This window comes from Heterobasidion irregulare (genome assembly GCF_000320585.1).
Source record: "Heterobasidion irregulare TC 32-1 unplaced genomic scaffold scaffold_13, whole genome shotgun sequence".
Taxonomy (NCBI): Eukaryota; Fungi; Basidiomycota; class Agaricomycetes; order Russulales; family Bondarzewiaceae; genus Heterobasidion; species Heterobasidion irregulare.
This window is the reverse complement of record NW_009258209.1, coordinates 321112-344735: the sequence shown is the minus strand read 5'-3', so window position 1 is coordinate 344735 and position 23624 is coordinate 321112. Positions and strand designations below refer to the sequence as shown.

The 23624-nt window shown below is 54.0% G+C and overlaps 9 protein-coding genes across 9 annotated transcripts; 6 read left to right on the top strand and 3 right to left on the bottom strand.

The window, feature by feature from the left end:
* Positions 1-2021: 2021 nt before the first annotated feature.
* HETIRDRAFT_108163 (uncharacterized protein) lies at positions 2022-2924 on the bottom strand (the record flags this gene model as incomplete). Its single annotated transcript, XM_009554373.1, has 4 exons — positions 2022-2292; positions 2352-2412; positions 2467-2646; positions 2687-2924. 4 exons carry the CDS (start codon positions 2922-2924, stop codon positions 2022-2024), a joined length of 750 nt encoding a protein of 249 aa, XP_009552668.1.
* A 1799-nt stretch (positions 2925-4723) lies between these two features.
* Positions 4724-8716, top strand: HETIRDRAFT_412440 (uncharacterized protein). Its single transcript, XM_009554372.1, has 22 exons — positions 4724-4772; positions 4833-4973; positions 5054-5132; positions 5268-5281; positions 5383-5484; positions 5726-5735; positions 5823-5840; positions 5948-5973; positions 6123-6148; positions 6252-6286; positions 6379-6403; positions 6736-6747; positions 6833-6888; positions 6954-7057; positions 7144-7193; positions 7251-7263; positions 7371-7398; positions 7505-7562; positions 7630-7654; positions 7785-7917; positions 8103-8260; positions 8367-8716. The coding sequence occupies exons 2-22, from the start codon at positions 4897-4899 to the stop codon at positions 8380-8382; spliced, it is 1065 nt and encodes a 354-aa protein (XP_009552667.1). The 5' UTR covers positions 4724-4772; positions 4833-4896; the 3' UTR covers positions 8383-8716.
* Positions 8717-9131: 415 nt separating this feature from the next.
* On the bottom strand, positions 9132-13127 carry lep4 (lignin medium expressed protein 4; the record flags this gene model as incomplete). The annotated part of the gene is made up of 19 exons (XM_009554371.1): positions 9132-9434; positions 9517-9641; positions 9708-9735; positions 9822-9870; positions 9926-10054; positions 10107-10216; positions 10277-10491; positions 10543-10764; positions 10831-10852; positions 10903-10943; positions 11004-11064; positions 11127-11205; positions 11283-11335; positions 11395-11529; positions 11592-11636; positions 11699-12181; positions 12238-12650; positions 12704-12867; positions 12928-13127. The coding sequence occupies 19 exons, from the start codon at positions 13125-13127 to the stop codon at positions 9132-9134; spliced, it is 2877 nt and encodes a 958-aa protein (XP_009552666.1).
* Positions 13128-14211: 1084 nt separating this feature from the next.
* Positions 14212-14864, top strand: HETIRDRAFT_455887 (uncharacterized protein; the record flags this gene model as incomplete). The annotated part of the gene is made up of 3 exons (XM_009554370.1): positions 14212-14481; positions 14552-14582; positions 14635-14864. 3 exons carry the CDS (start codon positions 14212-14214, stop codon positions 14862-14864), a joined length of 531 nt encoding a protein of 176 aa, XP_009552665.1.
* Positions 14865-15112: 248 nt separating this feature from the next.
* On the top strand, positions 15113-15719 carry HETIRDRAFT_455886 (uncharacterized protein; the record flags this gene model as incomplete). The annotated part of the gene is made up of 2 exons (XM_009554369.1): positions 15113-15369; positions 15434-15719. The coding sequence occupies 2 exons, from the start codon at positions 15113-15115 to the stop codon at positions 15717-15719; spliced, it is 543 nt and encodes a 180-aa protein (XP_009552664.1).
* Positions 15720-15909: 190 nt separating this feature from the next.
* Positions 15910-16587, bottom strand: HETIRDRAFT_331089 (uncharacterized protein; the record flags this gene model as incomplete). Its single annotated transcript, XM_009554368.1, has 4 exons — positions 15910-16029; positions 16085-16147; positions 16214-16350; positions 16467-16587. The coding sequence occupies 4 exons, from the start codon at positions 16585-16587 to the stop codon at positions 15910-15912; spliced, it is 441 nt and encodes a 146-aa protein (XP_009552663.1).
* Positions 16588-17188: 601 nt separating this feature from the next.
* HETIRDRAFT_108168 (uncharacterized protein) lies at positions 17189-18432 on the top strand (the record flags this gene model as incomplete). Its single annotated transcript, XM_009554367.1, has 8 exons — positions 17189-17455; positions 17517-17562; positions 17616-17708; positions 17792-17818; positions 17869-17934; positions 18000-18163; positions 18234-18338; positions 18400-18432. 8 exons carry the CDS (start codon positions 17189-17191, stop codon positions 18430-18432), a joined length of 801 nt encoding a protein of 266 aa, XP_009552662.1.
* Positions 18433-20011: 1579 nt separating this feature from the next.
* HETIRDRAFT_330819 (uncharacterized protein) lies at positions 20012-21065 on the top strand (the record flags this gene model as incomplete). The annotated part of the gene is made up of 3 exons (XM_009554366.1): positions 20012-20676; positions 20758-20800; positions 20868-21065. 3 exons carry the CDS (start codon positions 20012-20014, stop codon positions 21063-21065), a joined length of 906 nt encoding a protein of 301 aa, XP_009552661.1.
* A 240-nt stretch (positions 21066-21305) lies between these two features.
* On the top strand, positions 21306-23429 carry HETIRDRAFT_461229 (uncharacterized protein; the record flags this gene model as incomplete). The annotated part of the gene is made up of 2 exons (XM_009554365.1): positions 21306-22397; positions 22506-23429. 2 exons carry the CDS (start codon positions 21306-21308, stop codon positions 23427-23429), a joined length of 2016 nt encoding a protein of 671 aa, XP_009552660.1.
* Between the last annotated feature and the right edge of the window lie 195 nt (positions 23430-23624).

Below are 23624 nucleotides of genomic sequence, written 5' to 3'. Positions count from 1 at the left end.
ACGCGCGTTATATGCAGTAACTGACTCAGGATCTGAAAGTCTTCATTCCCAAGTATACCCCAATGGCTGTAGTTAAATCCTATTTCACAATTGAGACTGTTAGTAGTGAACCATGCGTAGGAGCATTGTGAGAGAACGTGCCGTTATATATCTTCGATTCATGAAGCATGATTTCTAGTCCAACAGCAAGAGTGACAAGAAACGCAGTGTACGTATAATAGAACCTTCTGCGAAATGACATAGGCCTCTGTTTGGAATCGTCTAGCAGAGGTTCTGCAGGGCCAGAAGGAACATAAAAGTCTGAGCCCCAATTTAGTAAAGGAGTGCGCTCGATACGCTCGTTTAACGCTCTCCTCCGTTGGCGGATATGGAAAGGGAGATTGAAGCGTCTAAAAATGTGAGTCAGCTATTTGATCGATCTCTGACTAATTCCAGACAATGAGAGACGATAATATGCTGCACATACCTGCTCGCTGAGGACTGAAAGTCGGTCGGAAGCGCTTGCTACGGACTGAGGCATTTTCTCCGGGTAGAACATCAAGTTGGCGATGGGCTGGCGACTTGCAAGCAGCTTGCGATATTGTCTGTCTTATGTACTGTGACCTGCGCGGCGCGCACTGCCATTGTTCCGAAACCTTACACCGCATCAAAGTGCGGATCATGATGAGCGACAAGCTAGTGGCGCGAGAAAGTAGATGTGAGCGGTGGCCGACCAAAGAAAGGCGCTCCTCACAGAGTCAAAAAGGAGGCAGCAGATGAGAATCATTGTCTGGGGAATAATCCAGTGAGACTCGAGTCGACGACTGCTGCGCTAGGAATGGTTAATAGAAAGTACGAACATTCATACGTTGTGTATTCTCTTCCACGTTCCCGTCATTTCCTCGGAGTCGTTTCCTCGAGCACCTTTGCTGATTGATGGGAGGCAATGTGCACTTCGCCGAATATAAACGCATGATGAGTGAATGTTTCAGTTGTCAGAGTCAGCGCCAGAAGGCGATGGAGCTAAGGCTTCGGTAGAATCGATTAGGCGGCAAATGGCATAGAATGTGCACGAGATGTGAACATTTGAATGGGGCTGGACGCAACGCGAATGCATGTGCTGCGCACACGGCACCGCAGGGCACTGCCTTCTGAGCTGTTGGCGAGAGGACGAGGTACACATCTAACAAGCGCGGGAGAGACGATCAAGATCAGATGAGGCGAAAGTGCAGTTGTGACGTACAGGTCGAGATGGCACTATCAACATAGAGGGTTAGTCTCGCAGCGGATGGGTGTATATCATGGGTCGTAATAATCTCGGTACCGCATAGCACCCTCCACCTACGTATGTGTGCAGACCGCCGTCGATGGGCGTGTCGCTGCTGTCTAGAGAGTGGATGTCGTGCTCGTGCGCGCACGCAAGCTGTCATGATGGGCATTTTATGTCCTGTAAGATTTTCAGGAATGTGTTGACAGTCGTGACCATCACCTGTCACTCGGGACCCTGGGACGATGCAAAGGTGACATCGCAACGATGTGCAGATACTTATCGCAGAGACTCGTGCCCGAGGCTCTGGAAGGGAGGAAATGGAGGCCAGGCTGTTGCAGAGGAGGGGGGATTGTCGTGGGAGAATGCGAGGCTCAGGGAGGCGATGGGGAAAAATGAAGGACGGCTGACGGCGCCGAATTCGGCCGTATCCCTTCTCATGCTCCCCGTCGACCGTCCCTTTACTCCTCCCTCCCTCCGACAGTGACTGGTCCCCCTCCTCTCACCCGGTGCTCACCGCCTCGCTCGCTCGTTTCACTTATTCGCTCATGTTCATGGGCCGGAGGGCTCGTGCTGTGTGAGAAAGGAAGGCAAGACCCTCCCGAAACGAAAGCACCTGAAAGTCTACGACAGGACAAACGATAGAGGAAGGCGGTGAGATGAGGTAGAAGTACATCATGTGCGCGTTGAACGCGAACTCGAGCGTGTTAAGCAGCCTGAGCGCGGGGCGCCACCATGCAAGGCAGCACGAGGAAGGGGGGAAGCGAAAAGAGCGTCAGAATGCGGAACAGGTCAGAGCGAGAGACGGGGGCGCGAACCATAGGAGGGCGGCCTGAGGAGTAACGAGAAACAAATAAGCGTTGGTCCAGCGCAGACGAGAGTCGAGGGAGACGCGAGGTGTGTGGACATAGGTGTTGCAAAAATGGGTGATGGGATAGAAGATGACAGTGGAAGAGAAGGGACGCACGAGCGTCTTGAGCGGGGGCCGATCGCCTGCGCTGCGCTCGTAGTACACATAGGTCTGGGTACATGTGATGCCGTAGAGTCTGTATGCGACCGACAATTAAGGGAACAAATAGGAGAAAATGCGGCGGAAACAAGGGACGGCAGAGAAGGGGACGCGCATGCCGCTGATGAGCCCATCGACGAGCAGCGTGCTGATGGTGCTGAACGAGAATGCAGAGAGTACGGTCGAACTTCGCCACCACCGCCGTGCTCACCGTCAAGCGTGTCTGGTGGGTATCTTTCCTTGTTGTTTGTCCGTTCGTTCCATGTCGCCCATGGGAAGCTATACCATATCTGGTTTCTGAAGTTGGGTTTTGCGACCTTGTGCTCCTCGCTTCCATTCATCTGTGCCTTTGCTGTCCAGATATGTGTTTCTGCCTTGTTCTCCTCTGGGCCTGCGAGGGCCTACAAGTGTCGAATCTGACTTGTTCCTACTTTTGTGCGTGCGTGCCCGCGTTCGCCCGTGCGCGAAGCGTAGGAGACTCTTGGTCTGCCCCTCTCTCGCCGAATCGCGCGCTGACGGTGCGCGGGCGTACCGTAACGTGACCCACTTGATCGCGGTGTGTTTGTCTTTTTTGAGTTGCGGTGCGCCCGGGCACGTGGGCGCGAGCGCTGGCGATGGGAGATCCTGATTCTGCTTTTGTGTGTGCGCACCCGCTTGCATGCAGTCCATCAACGATTTTCTCGTCTGAGGGTCGTCGTCTGCTTTCCCACCCTGCCTCTATTGCTCGCTCTCTGCCCGTTCATCCCCTCGGGTCTATTTCCGGAATTCTGTGGTCCGGCACGCACACTCACGCTTGCGTCCCTCTCCGGATCGGGCGACGGCTCAATAAAGGCTGATAGAGATGCAAAAGAGACGAGATCGCTATATCAAAGCTTCTCCGACGTACAATGCAGATCGCCCTGAGAACCGTATGTGATGGTGAGCGGGAGGGGGGAGCGGAGAACGACGGTCTCATGCCACTATGCTAAAAACTGTGGAGTCATCGCACGAACCTGCGCATAACATATATTATCCTCCCCTCGCAGCCCAGGCCGAGTCCACCACTCGCACCGAGCGTGTACGAACGCATTCTGTGAGTAGCTCTTCTAAGGGATGCACCCGGGTAATGAGGCAAGTCGACTGCATGTCTGGGTTGATTAGCAATAGCGACTAGCACCTGGTGCCAGTGGAGCAAATATGGTCGATAAAACTGGGGGGACATGGGCATAATTAGCAGATGAAACCACATGGGCCTGTGACATGCATGATCGATCTTAAGAGCCCATGCGGGGATGGTGGGACCAAAAACATCACAGTTCATACTATATAGACTCGTCGTCGTCGTCGTTGTTATCATCTCAGAACAGAAGAGACAACTCGCCTGGTGTAAGCCCAGCACTCGCCGGAGATCCACTTGGACACGAAAACCGAAATGCCAGAGACCCGATCTGACCAGAAGGAAAAGTCTAATCCAAATCAGGATAATGGCTCCGGCCCGCCAATCTCCGCCGCCGCAAACTGCCGCAGCCTGCCAATGCCCTCCAATGCCGTGCCCAGCGTACCTTGCGAATTTCCGAGGACGAAGCTGGACGAAGCGACACAAAATTTCGCGAGAAGGCTGTGAGTTGCATACGAAATATAAAGTTTGAAGAAGTAAAGGGGGCTGGAGGGGGCTGGACGCGACGCGACTGTATGTGCGTCGTGCATTGCGCGTAGGACGCTGTCTTCCGGACTCTCCATGGGAAGAGCCGGTGAGGGAGAGACGATCACCACCGGATGTGGATAGGTCGAGATGGCACTATGAAGGGGAGGATCAGTTTGGCAGCGGATGAACGTATGTCATGGATAATAAAAATCCCGATGCCGCATAGCACCCTTCGCCTGCGTGTGTGCATTACAGACCGCCAACAAGGGCGCGTCGCTGCTGTCCCGAGAGAGCATGTTGCGCTCGTCGGGCACAGGCTGTCATGATGGGTATTTTCTTTCCCGTAAGATTTTCAGGAGAGTGTTGACAGTCGTGATCACCACTCGTCACTCGGCATCCTGGCGTCACTCGGTATCCTGGGACGGTGTCGCTGTCGTCCGTCGGGTTTGTTGCTCTCAAGTCTGAAAGATCAAACGCCAAGACAAAAGTGCTGGAGGTCGGTGCTTGCGTGCAAGGTGGCGTGGCGACGTTGTGTAGAGACTTAGCACGTACAGAGGCTCGTGACAGAGGCTCTGGAAAGGGGGCAATGGAGGCCAGTGGAGGCCGGGCTGTTGCTGTTGCGGAGGAGGGGTGACTATGGTAGACAAATGCAAGGCCCAGGAAGGCGGTCAAGAAAAAATGAAGGAAAAGAAGACAAGTGGGAAATGGAGCTGCATGGAGGCCGGACGTCGGACGGCTGGCGGCGCCGAATACGGGAATGTCCGCACTCACGTTCCTCAGCGATCCTCCTCGTCGACCGTTCTTTTACTCCTCCCTCCCTCCGACGCTGCCTGGTCCCCCTCCTCTCACCCGGTGCTCACCGTTTCGCTCGCTCGCTTCACCTTCTCCTCACGGTGCGTCCAGGGGCTCCCACCTTCATGCGCCGGAGGACTCGCGCTGAGCAAGAAAGAAAGGCAGGACACGCGCGAAACGAACGCACACGAAAGTACACGACAGGACGAACGATAAGGAAAGGCGATGTCGACCGTGCTCTCTGCATTCTCGTTTGACAACACCCTCGGCGCGCTGCTCGTCGGCGGGCTCATCAGCGGCATGTGTGTCCCCTCTTCTTTACCATCCCTCGTTTCCGCCGCATTTCTCCTGCTTACTGCCTCTCATCGTCGGCCGCATACAGACTCTACGGCATTACATGCACCCAGACCTATGTCTACTACGAGCGCGGCGCAGGCGACCGGCCCTCGCTGAAGGCGTTCGTGCGTCCCTTCTCTTTCTTTCCCTGTCATCTTCCATCCCACCACCTCTTGCAACACCTCTGTCCACAGTCATAGCGTCTTACTAAACTTTCGTCTGCGCTGGACCAACGCTGATCTGTTCTCGTCGCTCCACAGGTCGCCCTCCTATGGTTCGCGCTCCCCGTCTCTCGCTCCACCTGTCCCGTGGTCTGACGCTCGTTTCGCTTCCATCCTTCCTCGTGCTCCCTGCATCGCGGCGCCCCACGCTCAGGCTGCTCAACACGCTCGAGTTCGTGTTTGACGCGCACATGATGTACTTTTACCTCATCTCGAACTTCGCCACCCCCGCTGCGCTCACCGTCAAGCCCGTCTGGTGCGTGTCATTCCTCATTATTTGTCCGTTCGTGTCATGTTGGCCGTGGGAAGCTGTACCATCTCTGGTTTCCGAGGACGGGTTATATGTCCCTATGCTCCTCGCTTCCATGCTTCCATACCTTCCGTGCCCAGATTCGCGTGTTCTCCTTGTTCTCCTCTGGGCCTTCGAGCGTCGAATCTGACTTGCGACTTCCCCTTTCGTGCGTGCGTCCCCGCGTATGCCCATGTGCAACGCGTAGGAGTCTCCTGGTGCGTCTGCCCATCTCTTCCCGTATTTCGCGATTCGCGCACTGACGGCGCTTGGGTGTCCGTAACGTGACCCACTTGCTCGTGCAGATCCACGTCTTGATCACGGTGCGTTTGTCTTTTTGAGTCGCGGTGCGCTCGGGCACGTGCGACCGAGCGACAGCGTTGGCTGATCTTAGTTCTGCGTTCATGCGCGCCCGCCCGCTCACGTGCAGTCGATCACCGATTTCCTCGTCCGAGCGTACGTCGTCTTCTTTTCTCCCCGCCCATACCTCTTCCGGCCAGCGAGCTCCATTGTTCGCTCTCTGCCCGCTCATGCTCGGATCCATGTTTTGGGTCTCTGTGGTCCTGCACGCGCGTCCATGCTGACTCACTTGTGTACGTGTTTAGGATGTTCGCCAGGCGGATATATAGACGTGCGTGCTTCACTTGTCTTGTTGTTCAGTCCCGTGTCCTTTTATCCTCGCGCTCGGAGGGTTCATCGGATGGATGCGACGTGAATGCTGACGTTGTTCACAGTGAGCAACAAGAACATGATCTTGACCGGGCTCGTCGTACGTTCCTTTTCATTCATCCCCGTCCTTGACCCCGACTGCGTCTTGTTTTGAAATGAGCGGGACGCGCACTGACTTGTCGCGGTTCGTAGCTGGCGACCTCGACGTTCGATCTTGGTGCGTGTGCTTTCGCTTTTGCGATCTGTTTTTCTGCTTGTTCCCAGCTTTTCGCTTCGGCGGATCTGGCGGGTTGTGGCGAGAGGATCATGGTTCCGATTCATTGCCATCGTCCTCCGATCAGCCGCTGGTGTGCAGCTCTTATCTCCCGATCCTCCCGATCCGATCGCACAATCATCTGCTTTTTGCTCGCCGCCATTAGGAGTGTGCTGACGTTTCCGCGTCCCTTTTTGCCTTTTTTTCTTTCATTCTTCTGTTCATCTCCTTCGTATGGATATATGCGCGTATATGCGTCGGTGCCCACTTGTATCCTTAATTGTGTGCGCATACAGTCGTCGGCCTTGGTGCGTTCTTCCTCTCGAACGCGTTTCCATGCGTCTGACCTCGCTCGCCTTGTCTTCGCACGCACTCCGTCGTATGCGCGATCAGTCATCACCGTCAAGGCGTTCTCGCTATCGTCCATCGAGAACCTGTCCAAGCTCTCCGTGCGTCCCTCTCTCCGTCCTTCGACGGCGACGCCGGCGCTAACGCGCCCGATCGGGTCCTGCAGACGCTGTTCTACCTCAACTTTGCCGCGGGCACGTCCTCGGACGTCTACATCGCCGTCGTGCTGTGCTACTTTCTCAACAAGTCGCGCACTGGCGGGTTCAACCTGTGCGTTATTCGAGTTGTCGATTGCTTTTTTTTGGGCGCGGGCGTGGGTCCGACTCATGTTTTGTGTTGTTTCTCGTGTGCCGCAGGCGTACGGATTCGATCATCAATGTTTTGATGTTGTATACCATCAACACTGGTGCGTCCTCTTTCACTTTTTTTTTTGCTTTCGTGATTTTGCTGACGATGCGTATAGGCTTGCTCACTGCGTGCGTCTTCTGCTTGTATTTGGGTGTCCGCCAAGGGCTAGCGATTGTCACTAAAGCATTGTCTCCTTTGTTGTTTCGGTGCTGTCTTTCGATGCCCCCGCGAACAGCGTCGACGCAACGCTTGGGATGATTTTAGTCAGTCCTTTCTTTGACATTCTCTCCCTTCCCTTGCTTCAGGCTCGCTCTCCAGCAGGTAAAATATACTTCGGGACGCATGCTGATTTTTTTTTCGCACATATAGTACGCGGCTATGCCGAATAACATGGTTTTCATCGCGTTCTATATCCAGCTAAGCAAACGTGCGTGTGCCTGTTCGTGGTGTATAGTAGCTCTGATCTCACCATGTTCGTCTTCGGATCCGAGCAGTGTACGTCAATGCGTACCTCGCGATGTGCGTCTTCCCCGCTCTGTTTCATTCCTATGTGACTGGCTGATGGTGCAACATCGCTATTTGTACCCCTGTTCGCATTTCTTTTTTGCGTCGGCAATCTTCATCCTCTCCGTGCCATTGCGCGCGACAGCCTCAACAACCGCGAGCTGCTGCGCGACAAGGTGTCCGAGGGCGTGTCGATCCACCTGTCGCGCATCACGCACCCGAGCGCAAACAATCGCCCGTCGACAACGGACGAGACGACGCGTCCTGGGACCGGCAAGGTGCGTTTCATTTCGCGCTTCGCTTCTGTTCTATGATGTTGTTCTTGCTGTTGCCATGTGTCTTGGGGACGACTTCCATTTTATTCATCTCGTCGCGCCTTCTTACCTTTCTCTTCCATCTTCGTGTTTCAATCATATGTCATCAAAAGACCTGAGCTGACGTTCCCTTCTTGATTTCATCGCAGCGCCTGGAGCCGCTCGAGATCGTCGTCCAGACGAGCATCGATCGCCGCACGGACTCGCAGCAGCACCTGCACCGCGGGATGCTCGACGGACCCGGGCCGAGTCCGAGCACGTACAAATTTGAGGACTCGAAGGAGCCGCTGACGTTTGACCGGAGGACGTGCGTCTGCTCCTCTTTCTTTCTTGTTTGTCGTCGTTTTGTCGTATAGTGCGCTGACTGGAGGGGCCGTTGCGTCGTGTTGCCGTGGCTGTGATGGCGTTTGTAGGGTCGACAGCCTCTGAACTTTCCTGAACTCTTTGCGCGTCGGCAGGATCGTGCGTCCGACGCGCGTATTTATGATATCCGTATTGAGTGGAGGGTGGGAGGCAGCCTTGGCTTGTATTAAAGGAAGGGAAAAACAAAACAAGTCGGGACCTTTGAAGGGCTCGAACGTGGAGACGACTAACGTGATCTGTGTCCCTCTTTTGGTTGTCTGGTCGCTTGCTTATCTGTCTGTCTGGCTGTATGGCTATTTGTCTGTTTACTTTAGTCTCCTGTTGTGTGTGATCTAGCCTCCTTTGCTCCTGTCTGTCTTTTCTATTACGACGCGTCTGGCTGCGCACTCATTTGACTCCTCTTCGCGTGATGTCGGGGCGAATGCGTGATCGCGGCTTCGTGGCGTTCATACTCATCATCTCTCCTTGAGCTTGAGCACCTGCTTGAAACAATTGGTGCATTGGGGTAGGATGTTCGCACGTGCCTGCTGCTAAACGTCGAACTCTCGCACAGGCGCAAGCACGCCCGCTGTCTTGCATTGTGAGCGTGGAAGCGGTGTCCATGGGCCCACAGCCTACTGCATGAACATGCATACTCGAGACTCGGTTGCTTGGAAACGCAGTCAGCAGATACTTTGAACTGCGAGAAACCGCGGAGATACATGCGCATCTGATATATCGCCGATCAGCAGACCAGCATACGAACAGTCGCTTCGAATCGACTCGTCGCCTTGAACTGCCAGTTGATATCGGTGCTACACTGAGTCCCGTGTCCGTCACTGCAGGCACAGCGCCCGCTTCCACAGCGCCTTCGTCTTCCTCCGCCCGCCAGACGTCACCGCATGTGCGCTCGATTCGAGTTTGGCCCCGCGCTTTTCATTAACGTCCTCGTCGGCACTGGTGATGGTGGCGGTCCCGTTGAGCGTCGCCTCATCGCCTTCTGCGGTGTGCGCTGAGGATCTGAGCACGGGGAGGTCCGCACTAATGAAGCTGTTAGGCGCGAACTGCGGCGCGATGGCAAGCACAGCGTATTGTGTGAGGGAGAGGCCTGCGGCGTCGTTCGTGGCGACGTTAACGATCTGCACCATACCCAACAAACATTAGCGCGTAGAATTTCAGAAGCGCTACAAGAGGATTTGGCGTGATAGGGGGCTCGCGCACCTCGTTGACGGGATTGGGCACGTCGGTCCCGCCGACCTCGGTGACGGCGGGCCAAATGCCGATGTTGTTGGCGTTGAGGACAGCCCAGGCGGCTTGTTTGATCGAGTCGTCGTTGAGCCGCTCTCCTGGAGGATGATCCGGTCAGCGTGCGGGCGCTTGATGGAGCGAAAGTCATTTAGGGACAGACGAACCTGCATATGCTTGGAGTTTTGCATACCACTTTTTTGCCGGATGAAAGCAAAAAGATGGCAAGAAAAAGCTTCAGTTATCAAGGTCATTCGTGGGGATATCGTTGAGTCACTCACGTAGGAGAAAGTCCGTGCGGTCATTGGCTTTCCGTACCGCGCGGTTTGGCTGGGCAGATAGACATGAGCGTCTGAACTCATTGGGGGAAGCAGATCTCACGTACTCTGCATTAGACGCATTATAGTACTTGCAGAAGTCGACCCATGCAGAGTCAAAGCCTGGCACGTCCGTAATCGTCTCGACAAGCTCCATGAGGAACTCGCCGCCACCGAACACCATGGACAGATGGTATCTGCAACGGTACATTATGCGTTGAGCGGCTCGCACGTTCGAAACAGACTTACGTTGAGGTACCCTCCCCGCCTTCGTCTACAAGATGAGCAGTATCGGGGAACCATCCGACGGCGGCAGCGCTTCCCGTGAACAAGCCGTACTTGAACCCAGCGATGTCCGTCTGCCCGCGCAATCAGTCAAGACAGGTCATGTTGTATCCAAAAATCAATCGGATACGTACCATGCCGACCTTGATACGATCTCTCCATTTCGGGTCGTTTGTCCGCTCCCACTGCGTGAACCAGTTGCCCGCCAGCGCTGTCCAGTCTGGCCCGATGCGGACACGGCTGGGAGCTTGGGGTGGCAGAGCAGACACTTTGCGCAAGGGCTCCCACTTCAGCAAGGTCTGGTCGGCTTGAAGCGAGTACTCCATGATGTCGCCGATCAACTCGTCCGCTGATACAAGCACTTAAATCAGATGCAGGATGGTCTGGAGGGCGAACGTACTAGTGAGGTAGTAGAATGGGCGCTTCAGCGTACTGCTTGTGATGCGCGCTTCTTTGGCGCCGTCTCCCCAGTGAGTGACATGGTGGCGACTGCCTAGGCCAGCGAAGGGCCCGATGTGGTGGAAGTCGACCTCTGAAAGGTGACGCGTCATTGCAGACGCCATGCGGAAGACGTCTGCGCGTCCTGTCCGGAGGAAAGACATCCATAACCAGAGGTCCGTGGCTACAAGCGACAATTTTCACAAGTTTCGTCAGGATTACAACCAGGTTGAGCGCTGATCATGCTGACCTATTTCGCCATTATCCCATGCCTTGGAGATGTCAGTATCTGCATGTACTCGGAAGCTCAAGTAAGCCTCACAAATCCGCCGACATCATATCGCCATGTATGTCTCGTCTGATCTATCGTAGCAAGCAGTATTTGTGAACAAGAAAATTTACAATCGTGATGCAATGGCATACCATATGTATGCATAACATCACCATAGTCCCAGAATCCATAGAATTGTCTCTGAGACACCTCCTGTAAACAAAAGTGTCAGTCAAGTAAGATAGAAAATGCGAAGTTTAAGCAAGAAAGCGCACGGCAACATAAAAGTCTAGGAGATCACTCTTTTGTTTCTCGATAGCGTTGGCCCCGCTAGTTGATTTGTCTGGTACGTTCCTAACAATTATGGTACGTCTCATGAGAGGAATTTCGAGGCTGGATCAACTTCTGTCACTCGCCATCTGCCACCAAACAAATGGCGGGATACGTAGAATTCAGGAGAAGCGATGACTTGTGGAGTTTGAGCCTGATTATACAATTCATGGTAAAACGTTGATCTCGTGCTGAACGGGTGTTGAAACATACGATAATTGAAGCAAATGCAGCGAGATCTGAACGGGATGGAGTGGAAGGTACCACTTGTAGGGTAATATCGTAGGAACGACCAACACCAATAGGGTTGGGGTCTGGGTCACCCACGTCTTCGTAAGTGAGGTCAAGCTGTACAATGCGGCACTGGTGTGAGTCAAAGTTATCTAGAGTCGTAGTATAGAAACACGTACGCCATGAGCAACGGTGTCGTAGTGCCTCATATCCATAGCTTGTGCCTTTTATTTGACAGGGATGATCTTAGCAAGTAATGTAGAGCAAGAAGACGTGCCTCGCTCACCCTCGGACTATACGCCCAAAGCGTAACAGTGCCCGTGCTATCTCCGGCATTCCTAATATCAAGCCCTCTCGGTGCGCCCTGCCAGAAGTCCTTCAGCGCAAACACGACGCCCCCATTCGTCGCCCCGCCCACGTAGCCCACGCCCGCCGCCTTGTCCCCAAAGCCCGCGTTCCGCAGGAAGCTCGCCTTGCTCCCCGCATTCGTCCGCTTCGCGACGGTGAAGTGCACGGGCGAGAGCTGGTCGAGCGTGAAGTCGGACCAGACGGGCAGCTGGTCGATCTCGGATGAGATGGTCGTGACCCAGGTGGAGATGTCGGGCGTCGCTTGGCCCTCGAATTGGGGTGTGAGGACCGCGGCGGTGGCGTCGCGACGTAGTCCTGACAGCCCACGTACAGCTTCGCCCCAGATTCCGCCCTCTGAAGTGACAAAGCGAACGTGCCGGTTGTACAACTCGTCAGTCAGAGGTGCAGAGAATGTCAGGCCCTGAGAGATAAAATAGATTTAGAGAATGTAAAGTAGATCGTTGTAGGTTTACTTACAATTCCTTTTATGAAGTCGCTAAACTGGTCGCCGTCGTAGATGAAGAAATGGACAATCCGAATCGCGGTAGACCCTGCGGAAACGTAAAATCGGACAGTGAAAGGCAAGAACGACTCGTGACCGTCGCCTTGATAATTGCCAGAGACCTTGCAAAGATGATAAGCTTCGAGGGGAAAAGTACTTTGATCGACTTGGATGAGCACCTTGATAACTGCGCGGACGGGCCCATCCTGCTCTACGGTAACAGATTGGATGTTTCCAACAGTCGCTAGTACGGAAGGTTTCGAGCCAGCAAGCTCAGGCTCGTCGGGAGCACTCTGGATGTGTATGATGAGTTGCCCTGCGCTGGCTTTTGTTTGGCCATTCAGGCTCAAATTGTCGATCAAAGTAGATCCCGACTTGTTGAAAACCGCTGCGTTTTCTACTCAATGATCCAATTAGGTGTGAAGATAGATTAGGGCACACCAGAGAATGACCCGGTCGTCACAGTGATTTTTCCATTAGAGTCGGTGACATCCACAGGTGCAGAAGGCTCTGTGGGCGTGGCAGGTGCGAGATAATACCCGTCTGACAAGCCTTCGCTCGCGGCCAAAGCGTGTCCCGTCCACTTCAGACTTCCGTCCGGCCAGCTATTGTATGCAAAAATCAGAAATCGAAAACGCCAGGTGCGAATATATAGGGATACTTACTATGCTAAAGGCCAGGTTTGCACAGGAACCCCCTTGCCATCTGAGGACGTGAGCGCAATGGATGTAGTCCTATCGACTGCGCCCTGCGGCCACGGAACACCAAACGCAGCACCCGATATCGTGGTACTGGGCGCCTTCCCGTCGAGCCACTTGAGATCAACACCGTCGGCCGCAATGGCCTTAGCAGATTGCGTCGACATCGTACGTACGTGCAGCGTTCCCGCAAGAACGAGGGGGACAATTGCGAGGTGTTACGGACGCGCCGATGCACACCAGGCTTTATAACGCGTCGAGAAGACGCGGAGCCGTGTGAGTTATGAGGGATCGGGGAGATCATTCCATGCAGATGCGACTCCGAGCGGACCGTGCGGGCGGTGGATGACGCCTTGAAGACTCATGGCTGGCACACAGGTACGTGAAATGAGGTCAAGTAAATTGGCTGATATCACGAGGCTGGGCTGACGCAGTGCCGATGCTTTCGAAGTCCCACTCTGCTAGCTCGAAAGAAACGGCGACGGAGCCCAGGAAAACTCAAAAGGCGGCGATCATTCGAATATGCCCAGGTGATCCCGGTGATACCTGCTGAAAACAACGTGGATGGTTCGAGACATGATCATTTGCCAGCCTCTCAGGTGACGGGGATGCAGAGCGGTCGGCGCGAAGTTGAGAAGTGAACCTGTTGATTCAATATGACCCGGCCCGTTCGTGAATCGAGTCGATTTGTAGGTGATCACAAGCATGACTGTTCGAGAACCACACCCTCGTTCGGTCGAGCCAATCAACAATGCCTTCCGCCATGCTCTGCCAGGGCGAAGATACGAAAGCCTCCTTGAGTTTTAGTTCTTCCATGGCTCTGCCCAGAACCCCTCATAGGATGCAAGTATTGCGCCGAAGATAAGAATATTGCGCAAGAAACACACGCCGGAGAGCTCTATTGACCCCGTAGCTCTCACTCGCACAGACAAACGCATCATGGTCCCAGCGGTCTATGCAGCTTTTCAACGTTCAACACCCTCCAGATAGTGGAAGACAAGGCACAGAAAATGGCCACGCATTAGAAAGAACGGCCAGCTGACTCGGACAAAAGGGCGCGAGCGTTCGGAAGAAGAGCGGGAAGAGTCCGAGGACAGACTGAGGACAGGTGCTGATGAGCACGTGGCTTGCGGCTTGGCTCCACCTCTGAGAGTCTTTTGGGAGCTAGCGCTATGCCGAGGACGACTATCTATGCAGCATGCCTTCCCATGACAAAAATACACCAGGCCCTCGCCGTCCACAACCACCACGATGCTCGTCGTCGCCATCTTCACGCTTTCCGCCCTGGCCTCTGCGGCGACGGCGTCTGACCCGGTCCCGCTCAGGTCGCTCACCCGAGACTGCCGGTTCACGATCGGCCGCTTGACATTCGATCTGTGTCCGCTGTTCAAGAGCGCGCAAGCGCGGAAGAAGACGATCGAGTTTGAGAGGCAGACCCCTCCGACCGTGACGAAGGTCGTATATGACTTGAGCCTGGATGGACCGCTGAAGAGGGACACCACATTGCCTGAGCATGAACAGGTACATACCGTCGCGTAACTTGCTAATCCGGAAACAACTGACCTACATTCAAATTATATCATTTTTTCAGTGTGCTCAAGGGACTTGGTTCTGCATGACAAGTGAGCGATCCCAAGCCTCATAGTATAGACCACCGTCCTCAACCGTACACAGCTATTAACCGTCGCCCAGACCATCGCTCTGAGGCACCCAGAATTCTTCAATTGGTGCCAGTAGTTGCCAATTTCTCCGAAAAAGATGCATCGTCCGCAGCGCCTGCAAGCCGCTTCAGCGTGCACGCGATGCTGGGCGAGGCGCACGAAAAGTCCCCTCGTGCGTACTACACGCTGTCCGCACTCTGTGCCCATGCCCTAAACGCATCGCTCGCAAACGACCCTTACTGAGCTGCACCCCATTTTCACAGCTTCTCTATGGGTACATCTTAACGGTGGATACTATGTGGATACGCCACAGAAGGCTCTATTCCAGTTTATCTGTGATCTCAAAGCTCCAGACGTGAGTTTTTTCCCATATTCCGTGCCCCAAAAGTGTCCCAGCGCGCGCTATTTTTGCCCGTATCCCCGAATGCTCCCCGATCCCGTCTCGTACTTATCTCGTCCCATTGACACGGAGTTCCTAGTCTTCCGAGCCCATGTTTGGCTGGACCTTCAATGGGACACACACGTTCAGCTGGAAGACGAAGCATGCGTGCGGGAGTTCGCAGGCCGTGCCCTCGCAGCCGAAGCCGCCTCCACCCTCCGAGGATTCTCCCGAGAAAGACCATACGCCGCCGCCTACCGAGGGCCACCGTCCACCGCCAGAGGACGATAAAGATAAATTTACGCAGCCGCCGCCCGTCTCCGAGCACGCTTCCCGCGCGTCGATGATGACCATTTTGCTTTGCACGGCGTACGTCCTTCGAATGATCTATCGGACTATATTTACGAAGACATTTACACCTCTCTCTGAACAGCGCGGGATTCTTCTGCATCGGATATATTCTTCTGCACCCTCCATCGTCCGTTCGCCAGCGCCTCGCGCCCTATGTCCGCGCGTTCCGCCGCTCACGGTTCCGGGGTGCCATCAGCGAATCCAAGCTCTTACAATGGGCGCAAGAAGACATTGACCTGATGGACGAGAATGAGGACGAGATGGTCAATGCGCACGGGGAAGAAGACGTGTTCAGGCTCGACGAGCAGATCCCGTTGAAGCCGAGCCCGAAGCGCGGGCTGAAGACGAACTACGGGACGGCGAAGTGAAAACAGAAAAACGCGTGAGATACGAGTCTGCAAGTTTGTTCATGTACGATGAATGAGGCAGAATGGCCGGATGGGTATGCTGTAGAATATTTCGGCATCGGTTCGAGATGTCTTTGTTGTGTATTTCTGCTGACCGTATTACTGATAATAGAGAATGGGAGCCCCATATTGGGCTTCGTACAAGTACATATTAACCCCAGGCAGCTGTCGTACTGCCATTGCCAGAGATCAGCATTCCAGCACGATGCAAAAGGGTGACATTCAAGACGAACCTATAGTTTACAATGAGGTGGCCGTCGGTAGCAAACGACTGAGAGCAAATCTGCTTTTAACAGGGATCCAACACAGAAATGAAATATGCTTACCCGGTATAGGTTGGCGACAGAATCGTCAGGGGCGGGAGAGAATGCTAAGTTGATATACGTGAACTGCACGTCGACAACGGAGTCTCCGTCAGGGCGCGTTCTTGCGATAGACGAGACGGACAGGCGCACCAACGGTTCCCCGGCCTTCCACCCCAGCTCCTTGCGCAGAAATTGAATGACTGCTTGGAAACGATTCGAAACTGTCACTTTGAAGAAATTCTGCTTCATGATTGGTGCATTGCCGACCGCCTTGAAGCGCACGACAACTGTTCAACTCAACAATGTCCACATCAACGACCACGACCACAAGCCCGATCATCAGCACATAGTATGTCAGTCAGCGCTGCAAGCCCCAAGACGCATGAGAGGCGCGCGTGCGCACCTTTGGAAGGATCCTTCTTCCTGTACGTCTCAAGCGCATTGAGGCCCTCGGCGATCGAGTCTGCGCCCCCCCAGGAGGGCATTGCGTGCGGATGGACGTCCGGGCTGCCCGTCAGCGTCATGTCGGACGGTTGCGTGCGTCGACGCGGGTGCTGCGAGCTGTGTTGTTCGTCGTCGGATACTGGTGGGCACTGGGCAAGTACCGCGGCGGGAGCTGCTGGAAGAGCCTGGGCGGGATTGTCGGGAGATGCCGAATCGGCAGCGGTCTGCGGCGAGCATGTTCACGTCATTGCTGTTCTTTTTGCTCTTTTGAGGCGAATGTCCTTTGGTTTACTCGCAGCCTCTCCAGCTCGTCCCAACTTCTAGGAGACGGGATGCTCGAACATTAAGTGAACGTAGTCCTCGATGCCTCATTCACATTGCATAAAAAGTCTGTAGCCTATATCTGGTAAGTGTCCTGCATTTCGCTCCCTGCTCGCCTCTCGCCTGCTTCACTTCGCTCAGATAGTTTAAATGCAGTCTATAACTGACAGCTCTTCTAATCTTTGGATGAATCCTCGTTTCGGTGCAAGACATGGCGCCCATCGTCGGAACAGAATACAGGACCTGTTACGGCGTGTACTACATGATGCGAATCATCTGACTGAAAGCAAACGCTCAGACCCTGTCAGGCTACGCCCACATATAAGCATTCCTCCAACAATCCACGTCTGAATTCGCCATATGTCTTCCCCATCCCCCAAGGGCGTCGCGCTAGTCACTGGGGCCGCGAGAGGAATCGGTCGCTCGGTCGCACTTCGTCTCGCCTCAGACGGCTTTGATGTTGTTATCAACGACATACCTGCAAACCTGGACAGCCTGAAGGTGGTAGCATCTCTCATTGAAAGCACAGGTCGTCGTGCACGATATATCGTTGCGGATGTCTCACAAGAAACAGAGGTCGAGAAGATGGTGTCAGAGGCAGTTCAAAATCTGGGCGGGCTCGACGTCGTGAGGAACATCCTTTGTCTCGATCGTGTCTTCAGTAACAGGGCCGCTGATGAGACTTCAGATGGTAGCGAATGCAGGGATTGTGCTGATGAAAAGTTTCATCGAAAGTCAGTTAAACGCTGCACAGTCGCTTTTGGGCCAGCTAATGGACCTATTCCAGCTACCGCCGATGAATTGGATCGTATACTTGCCGTTAATATTCGGGGAACCTTCCTCTGCTACAAGTATGCAGCGAAGCAAATGATTGTTCAAGGTAGAGGGGGTAGGATCATTGGTACACATTTGTTCCTTGCTCAACGGTGTATCTTTCGATTCTAAATATCTTCTCGGTATTAGGGGCATGCTCCGGTGCGGGGAAGAAAGGTATGTTCAAGCCGCTTAAGCCATAAGACGTGGGTTTTGAGGCTCGTAAGGCCAAGTAACCCTGGCCGCCTATTCTGCAAGCAAGTTCGGTATCCGTTCGCTCACGCAAACTGCAGGTGTGTGCCTTTTCCTTCCGTTATCACGTAGAAACGACGTAGCTCACCGTGTCGATCGTGATCAGCGCTGGAATTGGGAAAGCACGGGATCACCGTCAACGCGTACGCCCCTGGGCCCATCAAGACCCAGATGTGTCCGTCTCTTGCTAGATACGACCCTCGTGAACCGAAGCTGATGGGTGCCTCGCCTCAGATGACGATCTCGAAGTCATCATCGGCGGACCTCCCGGTACGCTCGAAGAAGAGGCGAGTTATTTTTTATGCGCAAGAATTCAAAAGGATATTAATCCATAACGTAGCTGAACAAAGCCGCTGCACTTGGAAAGGTTGGCGTCCCAGATGACATCGCCGCAGTGGCCTCCTTCCTCGCATCCAAGGAAGCGCATCTTATCACAGGACAATGCGTGCGTGATGATATTTTCACGGCTTTTTAGGCGAGTATTGTAAGCTGATGATCACTCATAGATAAACGTTGACGGTGGCCGAGAATTTGACTAACAAGTACACACGCTCGGTGGCGAGTTTGGGTTCTCCGATTGAAGTGGGTATTATAATTTAGTTACTCCGATATATATTTGAAGAGTAAACTGGGTTGATCATCGGATCGTGCACGAACCTGTCATGCTTTGTAATATAGCAAGTCGCTAGGAGGTGTGTAGACAATATGGCACTGCACAGCAGATCGCGGTATATCGTCAACTCAAGGCTAGATTTCACGCTCATGCTTGAGAATGGAGTTGATTCAGATGCGCACTCGGCATCAACCCCTGCTCCCAACCTACGAGTTGTGGCTACCGCGGTCCATTACACTGATATTTCAGCATGCTGTATGTCCGGCCGTCCTGAACTCGTCAAGCACCATCAACTTGTATTGTAAGACCCACCATACTTACTGTACACCAGGACCCCCGAAAATAGGGGGGTCCGAACACTTCCACGGTTTAGAGGCCAGATCCAAGCTGTCCGGAAAGAAAATTGGTTTTTTGAGCAATCCGACCGATTTTAGGCATCGGATGCCGGGATGCCTGATGCTGCCGTCTGGCCAAATCATGCCCATTTGGCCCAAAACCAGAGGCAGATCCGAACCCCTAGCGCAAAATTTCGCCATTTTTGTCCGAACTGTTTTTGGGATTTGGTAAAATGCTGGCTGAGGCCTACTCCCTATTTTCGGGGATCCTTGTACACCGTCATTCATCACGTCCACATCTCCAGTACTTCGTTAACTGTGAACAGGCTGTATTGTTGACCACGTACCTTAGGCATTGCATAAGAAGCTCCTGTCGCTAGCAAAGCCGCTGACATTCATGATCTGACTATCGCGTTCATCGTTTCGCTCTACAAACACTCACATCTTCCCTGGCTCACGTTCATACTAGAATTGTGCTTGCGGTGCTAATATTGGGGTATCAACATCGATGGTCCTGGAAAGTGTGGTCACAGGCAGTCGTAGTGCCAAGTGAAGGTGTGGCTAACTTATAGCCATGCTTATACACAGAGCGACTGTCTTCTGTGTAAGGACAGCCACGGAGGCTAATGGCTCTACTGCGATTGTGAAGTTCCCACTCGAGACAAGGCTTGATCCAAATGTTCAGGGTGGACAACGCTATGATAATGCACTGCGGGCCGCGGCCTGAAATAGTCATGAGGCCGTTGTCAGGGCTGCTCGACAATGGCGCTGGTCTCGATCACCGAGGGGGTCAACCTGGCAATGCCCTTCCGTGGTTCTGGAGGCCATCACAAAAGTCTTGCTCGGGAGGGGTGTTTATATAGACGTCGGGAGGGGCTATGCACTGGAGGAGGAGGCTGAGCATGGTACGGAGGTCATTGTGCTGCTTGACTGTGGGGCCACTCCTTATGCTGTTTCCTAGTTGAAAGAGATGTTTGCTAGTGTTTTTTCTGCACGCACTAAACTGAGCATTTTGCCCGAAAAAGCTCTTCCATGGGCATTGAGACCTTGAGCGCAGACAAGCCTGGGGCATCGATATGCACAATGAGTAGTATACATGCAGCGGTGGTGGTAGCAGGAGGCAGCGGGATAAGAGTCAAGCTGAGTCAAGACGCGCCGCGGCCATCGAAGATGCTTTCCCGAGCAGTCACGACGCGTCCCATCCACATTCTTCACCCTCGCCTCCTGTCAACATCAACACCTCCCAACGCCAGTGTCGACAGCCTTGTCGGAACAGCGCCTACCCACAATGTCTACATCTTCCTCCACAGCCAGCACCGCCCCAAGGACTTCCCAGCAGCTCTTCCCTCGCCCCTCCGCTCCGCTCTCCAGCTTCGTGCACGCGAATGGCGTGGCCTCGTCAACTTCGCTTGGAATCCCGCCTATCCAAATCCGTACGACTTCATTCATAGGACAGCCACAGGCGGAGGTGAGGTTTGTAGCGCTACGGCGTTTGTAACCGGCCGCCACTCAAACTCCAGGCTCGATATTCCAAGCGTGTCGATTGACAACGTCGACAGCGTAGCCGAAAAGGTCAAACAGCATGTGGTAGCATCTCTTTCTTCTCTAGAGCCGGATCCACCAAGACCTGTGCTTGAAGGGCAAGACTGGATCCAGGCTGACGATACAGTCTATCTATACGTCTGCACGCATGGCGCAAAAGACTGCCGATGCGGAGACTGGGGAGGACAAGTGGCAGATGCATTGAGAACAGAAGTGTGGAAGCGCGGCCTCGAAGGTGCTGGCTTGGGCAAACGTGTGGTTGTCAGTGAGGTGGGGCACGTCGGCGGACACAAGTAAGTACGCGTTCGTTGTCATTTTTCTTCTCCCAATTCCAGCTAGAATGTTGGATTGGACGACTGATGTATATAAAATAGGTATGCGGCGAACTTGCTGGTCTATCCTTTTGGAGACTGGTACGTTCATACATATAATACCCCTTACTTCCACCATGTTGCCTTGAATTCCGTTTCAGTCAAGCTAAGAGTACATTAGGTTGGGAAACGTGCGAACCGAAGATGTACCTACCATATTAGATACCATCCTCGCCAGGCCGCACCGACACCGCCAGTCCAATGAGCGTGATGTCCACCCACCTCTGTGCCTTCCGCACTGGCGCGGGAGAATGGGGCTCTTGGCTGATGAACAAGTTTCACTGTACAAATCGCACGCGCAGAATTCATAATGTCTTGTACGATGCATTTTATTCCTGACTGAATCCTGAACAGATATCTTGTTCTCTACCTGGTTGTCTAGATTTTCTCATTTCGACGTCGTTTTGATGTCAACTAGCACACAGGCGCGTCGCAGTGTCAGTCGAGAATCCAATACTTTTCAAGAGTCAAAGTATTCCGACGTACAGGTCAATCACGCTCTCGTCCTTCTCCCTGCTTCCCTATTTGCTTCCACTTTTTTTTTACTCTGCATGACGCAGGCCGTCTCGTCCATTCTTTTCTCGACCCTTTCATGTCTTCTTGTACTCCTCCTCCTCCACTTCCACATACAACGGGCGCATTGCATCCCTCTCGCTCCCATTGGGAATGCATCGGACTTGGACGCACCACCATCATCGTCGCCGCCTCCTATTGTCGCTGCAGGTCTAGCAGGGGGCTCGGTCTTTCTCTTCCCGACACCTACTGCACAATCTACTTTGATAACCGACACGACTGCCTCGCTCGCACAATCCGCCTCTCAAGGTTCCGCGCCTTCGACGACTATGGTGGAGGAATCGAGCACGCTCGCGTCAAATCTGCCCTCGTCAATTCATGATACTACGACGACCCAGAGCTCTTCGACCGCCGATTCTACCACGTCGATGCCCACCACCTCGCCGGATCCAGACCCAACGCCGGTCCCATCGCTGACCCCTACGCCAGCCACTGCATGGGCTGCTCCCGCGACCATGACGGATCTGGTTTCATTCAACGTCACCCATTTCGCGAGCGGGAAGCAGAATCTAAATTTTGTAGACGGGATTCCTGACATCGCGTCGGCTTCGGCCTCGGCCTCAGCACTCTCATCAATATCTGCATCAAGCTCTTTCCCCACGTCTTCGGGAGCCACAAGCACTGCTTTTACATCTGCTATCTCTTCTGAATCTGGGCTGACTTCCGTGCTTGATTCTCCCGTCGCGACTCCTGTCCCGCTCCCAAGCCCGAGCCCAAACCCCATCACGATCCTTAACCTCGCCAATCTCAACCCAGACCCTAATTCCAATCTCACTCTACCTCCCACCCTCTTTCGCCTCATCTATCCTGCCCTCTCTATCAACCCCGGTAACTCGCACGCCCCCATCGGCGGCGCCGAATTCTACGCTTCTCCATTGAATCTAACGGCCGCACACAACGTTACACTCGACTATTCCGTCTTTTTCCCCGCCGACTTTGATTGGGTGAAGGGTGGAAAATTGCCAGGGCTGTATGGGGGGCACAAGGGGTGTAGTGGGGGGAACGATGCGAAGACGTGTTGGAGTACGCGGTTGATGTGGAGGGAGGGCGGGAAGGGTGAGGTATATCTCGTAAGTCTTTATTCCGATGTTCCTTCCTTCTGCCTTCGCTGTTTTCTTCCTCCCCTACGATTCATTCTTCTTACCTACATTATCTTGCGCGCTCTCCCATTACCCTAGTACGCTCCGAAGACCCACCAAACCCCTGCCCTCTGTGCTCTCCCGCCCCAAACCGTCTGCGATGTTACTTACGGCCTGTCCCTTGCACGAGGCTCCTTCCACTTCGCGCGCGGGGCATGGACGCACGTTCGCCAGACGGTCGTGCTGAACACACCTGGGGCGCAAGACGGTGGGCTGAGGCTGGAGATTGACGATACGGTGGTGATCGACAGAGGGGACGTGTATTATCGAAGTATTCCGTCGCCTGACGATGGCGAAGGCGACAGTCCCGAGGACGGGGATGGAGACAACGATGGAGACAGTGACGATGCACACGTGCGCACAGGGTCGCATGGGCCCCCCAAACCGCAGCCGAATAAGCAGCCAGACTCGAAGCCGAAACCACAACCGAAGCCGACACCCAAACCCAGGCCGCCATCCGCTCCACCCGACAGCGGCGACGGCGGCGGGCTACTTGGCGGCTTGCTTGGGGGCCTCGGAGATTTGCTCGGAAGTCGCCGCGTCGGGCTCACGTTTGCGCGAGATGAGGGTGATTTAAGGGCTCGCGCGCGCGATTATGGGGATGGAGCTGTCAATGTGGTACCTTGGAGTGCGCCCGCGCCCGTCATCATTGGCGACAAGGATGCGAGCGAGGCAGAGGTGATAGATGCGGGTATGAGTCTTTCAGCTAATGGAGACGACGACGGTCAGACAAATGGGCTGGTTGGGTTCTCTGGTCTATTTTTCAGGCGCGTAATCTTCGCGCATCGTCTCACGGCTGATTCTCAAATGATTTCTTGTGCAACATGCAGCACTTTCTTCGGAGGTAACGATGATGAATGGGCATCGCCGCGCGACCAGTTTACCTGGTTCAAAGAATTTGCGATGACGATCAATGACGGATTTGAAGAGACAGGATTGGGTGGCAGAGATGGCGTTACGTAGAATCTTGTGGTCAGGAAAATCGACATCATTGTTGAAGTTGTGGTACATCGAACGGTTTTGTAATATTCCCAAGAGAGGACGATACGATTTTGAGATCTTGCAGTCCATCGATCTCAGTCGTGCTAATGGCCGCTTCTCTATCCCAACGCTGTACGATGCGGATCTCTGAGGAGAAATATGATATCGATTGTCTCC